Source organism: Sander lucioperca, chromosome 16, assembly GCF_008315115.2.
Source record: "Sander lucioperca isolate FBNREF2018 chromosome 16, SLUC_FBN_1.2, whole genome shotgun sequence".
Taxonomy (NCBI): domain Eukaryota; kingdom Metazoa; phylum Chordata; class Actinopteri; order Perciformes; family Percidae; genus Sander; species Sander lucioperca.
The window spans coordinates 30,191,542-30,205,237 of record NC_050188.1 but is presented as its reverse complement, the minus strand read 5'-3'; the positions used below and the strand labels follow the sequence as shown (position 1 = coordinate 30,205,237).

Sequence of the window (13,696 nt, the reverse complement as noted above, 5' to 3'; positions counted from 1 at the left end):
AAAATAAAAAAATTTATGAAAATAACAAAAGTCTACATGAAGGTGCATTGAATATACATAAAATACTAAACCTTAAATCAAATGTATGAAACTTAATATGAAACTGATGGAAAAAGTCTTACTGTAATACATTATTTTTACTGTTTCACTGAAAGGAGTCTTAGCTTGTTGGACAACTCTTGATGTGTTTCAATAAAATATAACTTTAAACCCTTTAATTACTTTAATTCTAATTAATTTAGAATGATTTCATTCAATTTAACATTTCAGATAATTGCTGAAATACTCAATTGTTGTAAAAATAACCTGTCAAAAGACTGAGAAAAGATATGTCATTATCTGAATAAATTATGTCAATATTTCACCACTAGTATTACCCTGTCTCATTAATTGAGAATTAATCTAATTTACTCAACACTCATTGGACCTGACTTAGAGGACACTGTTTAAAAACCTGCCAGAACAAACACATCAATAAAATTACTTACTTTGGGAAATTCTATATGTGCATGATTGTGTTACACTTTTCTTGTTCTTGTATTTGTTATGCTGTATTAATATGTATGTCTAGTGTTGTTGTTTCTGTGCAGCTGTTGAGTCAGATCAGTTCCTCTCCAGCTGAGGAGGTTTTTGTACGACGTTGTATCACTGTGTGAACGGCCAACTGTTACTCTGCTGACAATAATAATCTCCTGCATCTTCAGTCTGAACTCCACTGATGGTCAGAGTGAAGTCAGTTCCAGATCCACTTCCACTGAAACGGTCGGAAACTCCAGACTGACGAGTTGTAGCATAGCTAATTAAGAGTTTAGGAGATTCTCCAGATTTCTGAAGGTACCAGTGAAGGTAGCTACTAATTCCTGAACTGGCTTTACATCTGATAGAGACAGACTGTCCTGGAGCAACAGACTGAGATCCAGGAGACTGAGTCAGGATGATTTCTCCTGATGAACCTGGAAAACATGAAAAAGAGCAGAAGGGTTATTGAGATAAATCCAGCTTGGAGAAAGATGATCAACATCCAAACAGAAGAGTCTCATTTCTTTAACATGGAGAAGAGATGGAAGAAGGTAAATGCTGCTTGTTCCAGTGTTTCTCCATCATAGCAGAACATCATTGAGGTGAACCTGGTTGCACCCTGAAGCAAAGTTTTCAGAAGAGAGTCTCACCCTGAACAAGGAGCCCCAGGGTGGCCAGCAGTAGAATCAGTGACATCATCATCATGCTGCCAGCGTGTCAGTGTCTCTGAAAGTCCTGGACAGTCACTGATCAACACTGGCCTCTTAACGGCTGGGAGCAGAGAGGCAAGACACATATGCAAACACACAGAGTCAGTGAACTGTAGCTGTCCTCAACATGTCATGCTGTTTCCCCCTCAGTGCTGAGAGCATGGACCTACATATTTACATATTCACATGGAGAGGATATTGAAAAGTCTGGTAGTAAACTGATCCAGTGACTTGTGGACAGTTTTGTTCTGTTTTTCCAGTTTGGTAATATGGTGTTTTTTGATAATGATTAGTGATATTAATATTAATGCAGGATGGACAAGTTTGGGTGTTTGTAATGTGAAGATTTCACCAAGTAAAGCAGTGATGAGTCTTTATAGAAGGCTGAGTCCAGTGTTGTAGTTCTCAATATCAGTCTTGGTCTCAAGACCACCCTTTGAAGGTTTTGGTCTCGTCTCAGCATTTTTACTCTTCGTCTTGTCTTGTCTCAGATCTTTGGATCCAATTACATGATCTTCCTCAGCAGACGGAGTTCACCCAGTTCTCATGCAATATTTTAACTTCTAAGCCAACGTGGACAAGAAGTCTCACAAATGCTGAGAGGAATGGGAATTTGAAAATCCACATTTTAATAACATCTGCTGAGGAAAAGTATGATGATATGATTAAAAGCTCAACAACAGCTACTGGATGGACGTTGTGAAGAGATAGTTTTACTGTTTCCAAAGTCAAGAATGAACATGAGATTATAATGTGATATGAATGGAAGATGTCATCTTGAGTTAGCTGTGTGATTCAGCTGTCTGTGCTCTCTCTGCAGGTGATGGTTAGAGCAACTGGGAACAGCTGAGGATGTTCCCAGTAGCAGGAGGTTTTTAAAGGGATATTTCACTGCTGGAAAGATCATCATTTATGAGGTAGAAATGTGAGATCATTTTAGAAGTTGGTACCTTCTAGACCGAGAAAAACCAGAAAATATATTTTTGGCTCATGTGGATGAAAGGCAACAACTCCCAGAATGCACTTGCTTCACTTCCCTACAAGGCCACTCCCAAGCCACGCCTACCGGTTACAGAGGGCAGTCAAGTCAAGTCAAGTCAAGTCAAGTCAAGTGGGTTTTATTGTCATTTCAACCATATACACTATAGTGAAACGATACAACGTTTCACCGTGGCTTAAATGGTGTTACACGTTTAAAATATATAAAAACGACATTTTATAAAAACAACATTATATAAAAACAACATACGAGACAGGCTACATTTAGTACACACACGATGTACTATACATAAAGTGCAATTACTACTTAAAGTAGAGCATTTCAAACAGACAAGGGACAGCACAGATGACAACAAAAGACAGGGCATAAGTAGACTTGTAACCAGTGTTGGAGTAACGGAATACATGCACTTTGCTGGAGCTATTCCATGTGGAGGCTACCGATTGGTTGCCCCCTGCCCCCACATCACCACGTCTTATGTTACACAAACCATAGGATATATACTGTGTCTCAACAGCAGAACTTCAGAGTATACTTTGGGCTTCGTAACTCTCCGAGCTTCTGCAGGGCTTGTAATTGATGCTGAAAACTTGATGTAATAAAACTTTTATAATCAAGAACAGTGCCAAGCGGATTTCCTCTCCAACACATCATCACACCATCACTATTAAAGATACCACAGCTCCTCTCCCGTCTGCTTTAGTTCTGTTCTCTGCCCATGTGCACACATTTTCCACTGACTTTACTGATATCCACAACCCATACTTTAATTACTTAAGTTAACCTTTAATTTGGTTTCATTTGTTTAATAAAAACGTTTTCTAAAACTTGATCATAACGTGTCTCTCTTTTGTTGTGGAAACTACAGGCCATAAGTGTGTGTGTGTGTGTGTGTGTGTGTGTGTGTGTGTGTGTGTGTGTGTTTGTGTGTGTGTGTGTGTGTGTGTGTGTGTGTGTGTGTGTGTGTGTCCTCAGTGAAGTGTATCAGTCTCTGCAGTAGCTTCCAGCTGCAGCAGTCAGTTCAGTTTCTGTTCAGTCTGACTGAGGGAGGTTTTTGTACGACGCTTTTTCACTGTGTGAACACACCCTGACTGTTGATAACATGATAACTCTGACAGTAGTAAACTGCTGCATCTTCAGTCTGGACTCCACTGATGGTCAGAGTGAAGTCAGAGTTTGATCCACTGCCTGTAAAACGATCTGGAATACCTGATTGTAGATAAGTAGTAGCGTAAATGAGCAGTTTAGGAGTTTCTCCATCTCTCTGTTGATACCAGGATAAAAGGTGGGAGCTGCTGAAGATGCTCCAATCATGAACATGAACAGCCTGACTGGTCCTACAGCTGATGGAGACGGAGCCTCCCAGAGCAGAGCTCACTGCTCCAGGCTGAGTCACTGTGACCTGGCCTCTGGACTCTGAGGATACAGAGACAAAAACATAAAGCAGCGTCACGGTTTAGTCGTCTTCATTTCAGAGGGACGGATGTTGATAGAGGAGAGGAGTTTGATTCTCTGGACTTTACCTGTGAAGCAGCAGCAGAGGAGAGTCCAGATGAGGACGGAGATCAAAGTCATGTTTTTGATGAGGAGGATTTCTGTGTCTTCTGTTGTCATGAAGGACAGCTGTCAGTCATCCAGTGTTCAACTCTCAGGACTATAAACTCTCCCAGAGCACTGGAGCATGGTGCTGCTGATGCAAAGTGGCTCTCTATGGAAATGCTCTGACTGACTCCAACAGGGACTTGTTTATTGTACTAGTATTATTTAGTATGGAAATATGCAAAAGAAGGGTTAGGGACTGTTCGTTATTTAATTAAGGGGCCACCGGAGGAGTTTTGTGACCTCCAACCTAAGAAGACGTGACCCTCCCCTCGTCAGTAATAATTTTCCTATGACCCTCAAAACAATTTGAAAAAGCGGCATGCCCTCCCCTTGCGTGCAAGTTTGCACTTAGCAAAGAAGTACTGATACCAGATTTACTCACTAACATAGTTGTGGAAACACAATAAGCATGGAAACTAAATGCACACTTCATGCATTACTGCATTACTTCAAATACTAAGTTACTCCTCTAGTAAACTAGTATTCACGTGAAATAAAACAATAAAACATTGAGACCATTCAGCAAAGGACGCTGGGATATAACCAATTCAACACTGGTTGCTATGGACTTGTCACTATCGTCATTGTATATTTTAGCACATAGGTAAAGCTGCCGAAGCTGAACATTATATTCCAAAACACATATGTTTATTTTTAAAGTTTTTAAGTTACATTGTAACAATTTAACAATTCGCCCTTATGAAATCCAATCGCGGCACGGCTGTTTTGGAACGCAATAGACAGACGCTTAAATTCAACTAAAATGTAACAGTGAGCAATCAGTGTTGGACCTACAGTCTGTCGAGATGCCTCTCCAAACGCAGAACCAAGCGCAGTCACACCATAAAACGTTAAGACACGTGAGAAAAAAGATCATCATTTTGCCGTAATCCAATGACAAAAAAAAAGTAATCCACAGCGATCAGTAGATCCACAGAAAGGTAAATGACACGGTGTATCCAGCAAGGCCGATATGAGCGTCACATACGAGGCCTCTCCACTTCGCCGTTTAAACAAAGTGGAATAAACGTATAAAAGTCCAAATCTACACAAAACCCGCAATCAATTAGTAAGCTGACATCACATTTATATACATGGCATTTAGGAAACCTTTATTGCAAGGTTGGCACGGCAAGATGTCCAGACTAGTGCAACAGTAATTTTCGTTTTTTGCGTCCTGCTGCTCCCATCGTCAGCCAGGTAATATTTTTTTTACCAAAGCAGTATATGAAATCAGATGTATTACCTACCACCATTTAGTTGTTTTGTGTTATTTAAGATATTTATAAAATATCTGGTCATGCCGGATGTAATTATTCCACTCATTTTTTAAACAATGCAGTTACCCATTTGAGCCACCAGGGGGGCAGTGCTCCTCCTGCCCCCCCAGCAAACTCCGCGTATGGGGTCAGAACCATCTGCTAGGGGGCTGAGACTGAGAGCTACATGGATAAATATGCACCAAACAAGCCACTTTGAAAGTTTGCTCTTTTCTTGAATAAAAAGTTGGGTGACACCCAGACTAAAAAATGTTGGATGACCCTCCCCTCAGCAAAATATAAAAAGACATGACCCTCCCCTATTTTCCTCCGGTGGTCCATTCCATAAATACCGAACGGTCCCTTACTGCATGGATTAACGTGTGATAGATAATTAATGGCTGCACTTCCCAGAGTTGGGAAGCCTTGGCACACCCAGAGAACAACGGTATGTGGGTAGCCACGACCGACCATGTCCTCTAAAAACATTGGCTATGTGTTATATAAATCTTTACTCAAGTAAAGAATAGATGTTAATACAAAATAAACCCTAGATTGATTATCTTTGCCATTTCGAGGTATCTCCCCACGCCAGCGTAGCATCGCGTACCTGTAACCCAGCCAGCTAAAAAGAACTGGTAAGCATCCAGACTTTTAAAAGCTTTGAGATCAGCACCAGGATACCCGGTTTACCACATAGTGGTACAGATCGTGTGGACTGAAGTCGGCGATTTAATGAGGTCCGTGAAAACGGAGGGAGGAAGAAGGTAAGGGTCGGTATCCAATCCTGCTATCTCCAACTTCTCCAAATACTGCTCTTTGTGAGCACCTACCAGATGGCCTACCTCGACCGATAACGGCACTACACCTTGTTGTTCAATAGAAGAAGCCATGAAGCCATAAATACAGTTTATTTAGTGTTATGTATTTCAAACTGATTAAAACTATGAAAATTTCTCTATAGAACTTATCTGCTGCTATCTACCCGTTTACACTATTGTATATTGTATTCTGTATATTCTGTATGTTTTTAATGGTGTGCTGTGTTATGTGCATTGTTTGTACCTTTGCTGTACATTGGGAGAAGGCAAACAAAAAATTTCCACTGAGGTGGACAATAAAGTCAATCTAATCTAATGTCTTCTGTCTTATTTAAATTAATTGCAAGAGAAGAAATAATAGACATTTAACATATATCAAAACATGCATTCTGGAAATCTGCAGCACTGTGTTATTGTCAGTTTTCTTTTTATCTGACAAGATTTTACAAACAGCCTCATTTTGGTGAGTTTGTTTGTGTCAAAGTCAGAGAGCCGTGTCTCTCTACAGTGAGAGGTTTTTGTACGGCGGCTCAATGACTTTGTATCACTGTGGTTGACTTTTGGTGGAGGAACCAGACTGAATGTTGGAAGTAAGTCAAACTTTTAAAAACCTTTTCATTTCAGGAGCTATTTTTCTTCCTTTACTTTCTGCACTCTTACCTTTCCAGATTTGTGAAATATTAATCCATAATTTTTACAGAAATATTTTGCACTAAGAGACAAAGGTTTGCTGTTGGAATAGCAAATTCAAAAGTTAATTGTAAGAAAATGAAATATTGAGTCAGAGGATGAATTATTATTTCCAACTTTAATGGTAAAGTAGCATCTTGAGGGCTTGTAGGTTTAGTTCAGTCTGACAAAGTCAGAGAGCCGTGTCTCTCTACAGTGAGAGGTTTTTGTACGGCGGCTCAATGACTTTGTATCACTGTGGTTGACTTTTGGTGGAGGAACCAGACTGGATGTTGGAAGTAAGTTTCTGCACAAATACTAAAAACTATATTTTAAATATTGGAAAATAATGTTTTTTAAAATCTGTTTACAGTCGATAATATATACATGTATTCATGTTTTTATTTCTCCTCCTTTATCGTGGAGACTAACTCAAAGCAGCTTCACTAAACATTTCTTTACACATTTCTGTCAAACTGAAATTTAAATGACTTGAAGTGTGGAAAAGATAAAACTGAAAAACTGTTCTACAAGATTGATTTTTAATTTTCCACATCAATGATAACTGTTTAAAGCAAATGAAGATTCAGATATTCAAACAATTGAACAGAGCAAAGATAAAGATCGGTATTTGAAAATGTGCAACATCTCTTTACTGTGTCATGTATTGTTTCAAAGTTTGAAAACTATTTGAACAGTTTGGTAATGATGATCAAAATCACATGAAGAACATTTGATGTTGTCAGCTCATTTTCTGGATTTGTTTCTATTCCACTAAATACTTTAAAGTCATGTATAGTTAGGTTGGTGATGATCTTGATTTGGAGGTTTAAAGATTTGTCCAAAAGTTGACATGTTATTTCCAGTGTATAGTTTGATATATATCAGCTCATTGTGTAGATGATTCTCTCTGTGCTGATTTACATGAGAGGCTTCTTAAAGGGAAGTGAAACAATGTGTGAGTGAGTGACTGGTGGAGCAGAAAAACCATCTGACAGAAACTCCTTAAAGGAGAAAACCAACTCTCACACAGTAAAGGTGTCCAAGTGGCTGCTGGTTGATTGACAGCTGTGTGGTCCCTGTCCTCTAATCTGATTGGTGTCTCCTAGGTGATGTCCGTCCCACCCTGATGGTGCTTCCCCCCTCCAGTGAGGAGCTGCTGAAGGGGAAGGCCACGCTCATGTGCCTGGCCAACAAGGGCTTCCCCTCAGACTGGAGTCTGGCCTGGAAGGTGGACGGCAGCAGCAGCAGCAGCAGCAGCAGCTGGGAGGAGAGCAGGAGCCCCGGGGTGCTGGAGAAGGACGGCAAATACAGCTGGAGCAGCACCCTGAGGCTCCCTGCAGACCAGTGGGAGAAGGTGGGCTCTGTGACCTGTGAGGCCACCCAGGGCTCCCAGACTCCACTCTCAGAGACACTGAGGAGAGACCAGTGTTCCCAGTCCTGACCTGACTCACTGGGACTCTGCTACTGGTTTCACTCTGATACTGATCTCAGTCTGTAACTCTCTCTCTGTTTATCTCTTTCCCTCACTCACTGTCTAATTACATGTTTCATTGATAACGTGTGTTGCATGTTTTAATTTTGATTATTTTAACACAATAAAGTACTTTTCATCAAATCAGTTGTTTCCACGTCTGTTATTCTAAAAGAAACAGATATATCTGTCTTAATAGTTCCATACATCTAGAAATGTTAAACTCAACTGTAAAACTTTACAACACACACACAGACAAATATTTTTCACTCATGCACATACCACAATACTGAATATACTCATATACAAAGCCTGTCTACCTTTTGTCGAGGCCACCTGAGCTGAACTTGCTTTCACAATGAAATAGACTGTAGATAGTCTGTAACAGTGTGTGGCGAAAGCTAAACACACAATGACAGGAGAACTGCATGCAGTTTTAGTGTCCATCTGCCAGGCTAGACTAGTGATAGAGATCATGGAGAAGAAACGCAAAGCAGGGTCAGAGAAGCTGCGTGAGAAAAAGTAACAGGCCCTTCAGGCAGACGCTGACAAATGTGTCACATTGCCAGACATGTTTTCGGCAGTAGCAGGACCTTCATCAGCTCCCGTGGCTGATGATAGTGGGGGTGGTGTCGGTGTCGGCGGCAGTGGCATACACAGTGAGGAGGAGACTCAGGAGGAGAGGGACAGAGATGAGGGAGTGATGTAGAACCTGCAGTAAGCAGAACTCCCCTTAAAACACTTTGTCCCTTGATAAAACTGAGCCAAAAACAAGTGATGGACAAACTGTTGATGATAACACTACAACAATAAAAGAAGTAGGCATGCTACACTGTATGATTGCATTAGTCTGGCTAAGTGCGCGTGTCCCTGAGTCTTGACTGATGATGTTCTCACCGTTTTATTATTATTAGCCTATATTAGCCTACCTTTCATTCAACAAAGTAGCCTACATCTTAATAATAAGCAAAACACCTTAAGCTTGTGCATTTGTGTCCTTAAAGTAGTCTAGATAAACGTTGCACATCATGCAAACATTCTTAACGAGAGTTGTAGCTTTTCTATCTGCATTGGCAGACAAAAACTCATGATATACCTCTTCAGTCGTGAAATGATAATGATATATGTATATATAACTTGTTTTATGATTCATGAGGAGTATACCTTTTGTATTAATAAATGGCACTTTTTTAAATATTTAATGTGTCAACTCTCACTGATTCTTGCTTACTCATTACATGGCGTTAGTAGTTTTAAGGAGTAGGAGTTGGTATACATATTCAGGGGAGCGCAAGGACGGGTGGTATTTGTGATCTTATGTGGTGGGCCGGTCTGGGCCAAAATGCCAGGGCCGATTTTTGGTCCCAGTCCATCCCTGTGTGTTTGTGTGTGTGTGTGTGTGTGTGTGTGTGTGTGTTTGTGTGTGTGTGTGTGTGTGTGTGTCCTCAGTGAAGTGTATCAGTCTCTGCAGTAGCTTCCAGCTGCAGCAGTCAGTTCAGTTTCTGTTCAGTCTGACTGAGGGAGGTTTTTGTACGACGCTTTTTCACTGTGTGAACAACCACTGGCTGTTGGGATAGTGAAGACTCTGACAGTAGTAAACTGCTGCATCTTCAGTCTGGACTCCACTGATGGTCAGAGTGAAGTCAGAGTTTGATCCACTGCCTGTAAAACGATCTGGAATCCCTGATTGTCGATTGCTAGTAATATAAATGAGCAGTTTAGGAGTTTCTCCATCTCTCTGTTGGTACCAGTGAAGATAGCTCCCACTATAAACATCCTGACTGGTCCTACAGCTGATGGAGACGGAGCCTCCCAGAGCAGAGCTCACTGCTCCAGGCTGAGTCACTGTGACCTGGCCTCTGGACTCTGAGGATACAGAGACAAAAACATAAAGCAGCGTCACGGTTTAGTCGTCTTCATTTCAGAGGGACGGATGTTGATAGAGGAGAGGAGTTTGATTCTCTGGACTTTACCTGTGAAGCAGCAGCAGAGGAGAGTCCAGATGAGGACGGAGATCAAAGTCATGTTTTTGATGAGGAGGATTTCTGTGTCTTCTGTTGTCATGAAGGACAGCTGTCAGTCATCCAGTGTTCAACTCTCAGGACTATAAACTCTCCCAGAGCACTGGAGCATGGTGCTGCTGATGCAAAGTGGCTCTCTATGGAAATGCTCTGACTGACTCCAACAGGGACTTGGATTACTCTGATGATGCTGTTCATCAATGGATCAATCACTTTATCAGAGCATTGATTAGTATCTTTCAATAACACTTTGACTCCTTGACACATCTTTCAAAATGTTAGATTTAGGCTTCCCAGGACCAGCTGGAACATATACACAAAGTATTTTATTCCCTAAACCAAACAGGCATTAAACACAGAATAGCTGCATCTGGGAACTGGGGATTTGCTCTGTTGCTCTATTATTTATAGAACTTTTCTGCTGGTACTTGCCCCTTTGAAGTATTGTATATTGTATTTTGTATACTCTGTATGCGTTAAATGATGAACACTGGCCTCTTAACGGCTGGGAGCAGAGAGGCAGGACACATATGCAAACACACAGAGTCAGTGAACTGTAGCTGTCCTCAACATGTCATGCTGTTTCCCCCTCAGTGCTGAGAGCATGGACCTACATATTTACATATTCACATGGAGAGGATATTGAAAAGTCTGGTAGTAAACTGATCCAGTGATTTGTAGACAGTTTTGTTCTGTTTTTCCAGTTTGGTAATATGGTGTGTTTTTTGATAATGATTAGTAATATTAATGTTAATGCAGGTTTGACATGTTTGGGTGTTTGTAATGTGAAGATTTCACAAGTAAAGCAGTGATGAGTCTTTATAGAAGGCTGAGTCCAGTGTTGTAGTTCTCAATATCAGTCTTGGTCTCAAGACCACTCTTTGAAGGTTTGGGTCTCTTCTCAGAATCTGCCGCATTTTTACCCGGTCTTGTCTTGTCTCAGAGCTTTGGATCCAATTACATGATCTTCCTCAGCAGACTGAGTTCACCCAGTTCTCATGGAATATTTTAACTTCTAAGCCAACGTGGACAAGAAGTCTCACAAATGCTGAGAGGAATGGGAATTTGAAAATCCACATTTTAATAACATCTGCTGAGGAAAAGTATGATGATATGATTGAAAGTTCAACAACAGCTACTGGATGGACGTTGTGAAGAGATAGTTTTGCTGTTTCTAAAGTCAAGAATGAACATGAGATTATAATGTGATATGAATGGATGGTGTCATCTTGAGTTAGCTGTGTGATTCAGCTGTCTGTGCTCTCTCTGCAGGTGATGGTTAGAGCAACTGGGAACAGCTGAGGATGTTCCCAGTAGCAGGAGGTTATTTAAGTCTGGATGCAGTGCAGCCCTCTCTCTGGCTGACTCTCCACTCTGTTGTCCTCTCACGCCCATCACACAATACTAACTTCATTGATATCCACATCCTGTCATTGAATTACTAAAGTCAAACCTAGAAATTTGTGCTTAAAAGCAATCCAGGTTTGGGACAATGATGGCATTGATCCATTAAAAGGATGTTTTTACTGCACTAACTTGGACCTCTTCCATAGCTTGGACTTAGAAGTAACAACAGACAATATTAGTCATTACGTAAAATTTTGTACAGATAACATGTTAACTCAGAAGTCTATAACTTTGTATCCAAACAATAAATCTTATATTTCCAGGGAAATTAAAGAGTGTGTAGTGCGTAGAAAAATAGCATTTAAAAATGGGGATATTGTGGCCATGAGGAATATCCAAAAAAAACTCAACAGCAAATTAGGAAAGGCAAGGAGGAAGGAGAAGGAGAAATTTGAAACCCACTGCTCCACTATGAATATGAAAAAAAAGTTGGGATTCCATGAAATTTATGACAAACCTGGCCCCGGCTAAAAAATGTTTTAGTGTTCTTAATGAGGGGAAAAAGCCGATTTAATTAAATAATTTTTATGCAAGGTTTTGATTAGCTGAGTTCTAGTAGGATAAAATAGAGGCTCTAGTCTCATTACCTGCACTGAATCCCCCAAAAATCACTATTGACCAGCATGTTGTACAGAGTCTTTTCTCACCCACCTGCCCTAGGAAGGCTGCTGGACCAGACGGCATTTCTGGGTCTCTGCTGAAATGATGCAGCGTAGAGCTGGCAGAGGCCTTGTGTCCTATTTACCAAAAGTCTCTGGACTCACATGTTGTTCCTTCCACTTGGAAAAGCTCTATTATTACAACACCTTTTTTCTGAATGTTAAAACTGAGATGTTGTAAATAGATGTAAATATATTTAAAATTTTTAAATAGCAGATAAACTAATGTCTAGGTCAGGAAGGACTGGGAGGATCTCTTTGGTTTTACTACAATTAAATGATTTACTTAAAGGGATTAGTGTTTTAGGAACCTTGCTGTGTTGTTTGCTCGATAACATCTATGTATGCTTTTCACACACATTGTGGAACAAAAAGTTTAACTTGTCTTACAGTCTTACTACGTGTCTGTGTGTGTGTGTGTGTGTGTGTCCTCAGTGAAGTGTATCAGTCTCTGCAGTAGCTTCCAGCTGCAGCAGTCAGTTCAGTTTCTGTTCAGTCTGACTGAGGGAGGTTTTTGTATGACGCTTTTTCACTGTGTGAACACCCACTGACTGTTGGGATAGTGAGCACTCTGACAGTAGTAAACTGCTGCATCTTCAGTCTGGACTCCACTGATGGTCAGAGTGAAGTCAGAGTTTGATCCACTGCCTGTAAAACGATCTGGAATCCCTGATTGTCGAGATGTTGACCTGTAGATAAGCAGTTTTGGAGTTTCTCCATCTCTCTGTTGGTACCAGGCTAAAAAGTCAGAATTATAAACATCCTGACTGGTCCTACAGCTGATGGAGACGGAGCCTCCCAGAGCAGAGCTCACTGCTCCAGGCTGAGTCACTGTGACCTGGCCTCTGGACTCTGAGGACACAGAGACAAAAACATAAAGCAGCGTCACGGTTTAGTCGTCTTCATTTCAGAGGGACGGATGTTGATAGAGGAGAGGAGTTTGATTCTCTGGACTTTACCTGTGAAGCAGCAGCAGAGGAGAGTCCAGATGAGGACGGAGATCAAAGTCATGTTTTTGATGAGGAGGATTTCTGTGTCTTCTGTTGTCATGAAGGACAGCTGTCAGTCATCCAGTGTTCAACTCTCAGGACTATAAACTCTCCCAGAGCACTGGAGCATGGTGCTGCTGATGCAAAGTGGCTCTCTATGGAAATGCTCTGACTGACTCCAACAGGGACTTGGATTACTCTGATGATGCTGTTCATCAATGGATCAATCACTTTATCAGAGTATTTATTAGGATCTTTCAATAAAACTTAGACTTCTTGACACATCTTTCAAAATGTTCGATTTAGGCTTCCCAGGACCAGCTGGAACATATACAATAATTCTTTATTCCCTATACCATACATGCATTGAACACAGAATGACTGCATCAGAGAACACTTATTTTTTAAGATTTGCTCTGTTGTATTTTATATTTATTTCTATATATTCTGCATGTTTTAAATGATCAACACTGGCCTCTTAACGGCTGGGAGCAGAGAGGCAGGACACATATACAAACACACAGAGTCAGTGAACTGTAGCTGTCCTCAACATGTCATGCTGTTTC

General features: G+C 40.8%; 3 gene segments (V, D, J or C); 1 reads left to right on the top strand and 2 right to left on the bottom strand.

The window, feature by feature from the left end:
- Window positions 1–621: 621 nt before the first annotated feature.
- LOC116035390 lies at window positions 622–1,274 on the bottom strand. The segment is given in 2 exon segments: window positions 622–953; window positions 1,170–1,274. Coding segments are annotated over 2 exon segments (363 nt in total).
- A 5,152-nt stretch (window positions 1,275–6,426) lies between these two features.
- Window positions 6,427–13,696, top strand: part of LOC116035385 — a 33,821-nt gene continuing 26,551 nt past the window's right edge. Inside the window, exon 1 of the C gene segment in view lies at window positions 6,427–6,501.
- On the bottom strand, window positions 9,583–10,084 carry LOC118493330. The segment is given in 2 exon segments: window positions 9,583–9,920; window positions 10,028–10,084. Coding segments are annotated over 2 exon segments (375 nt in total).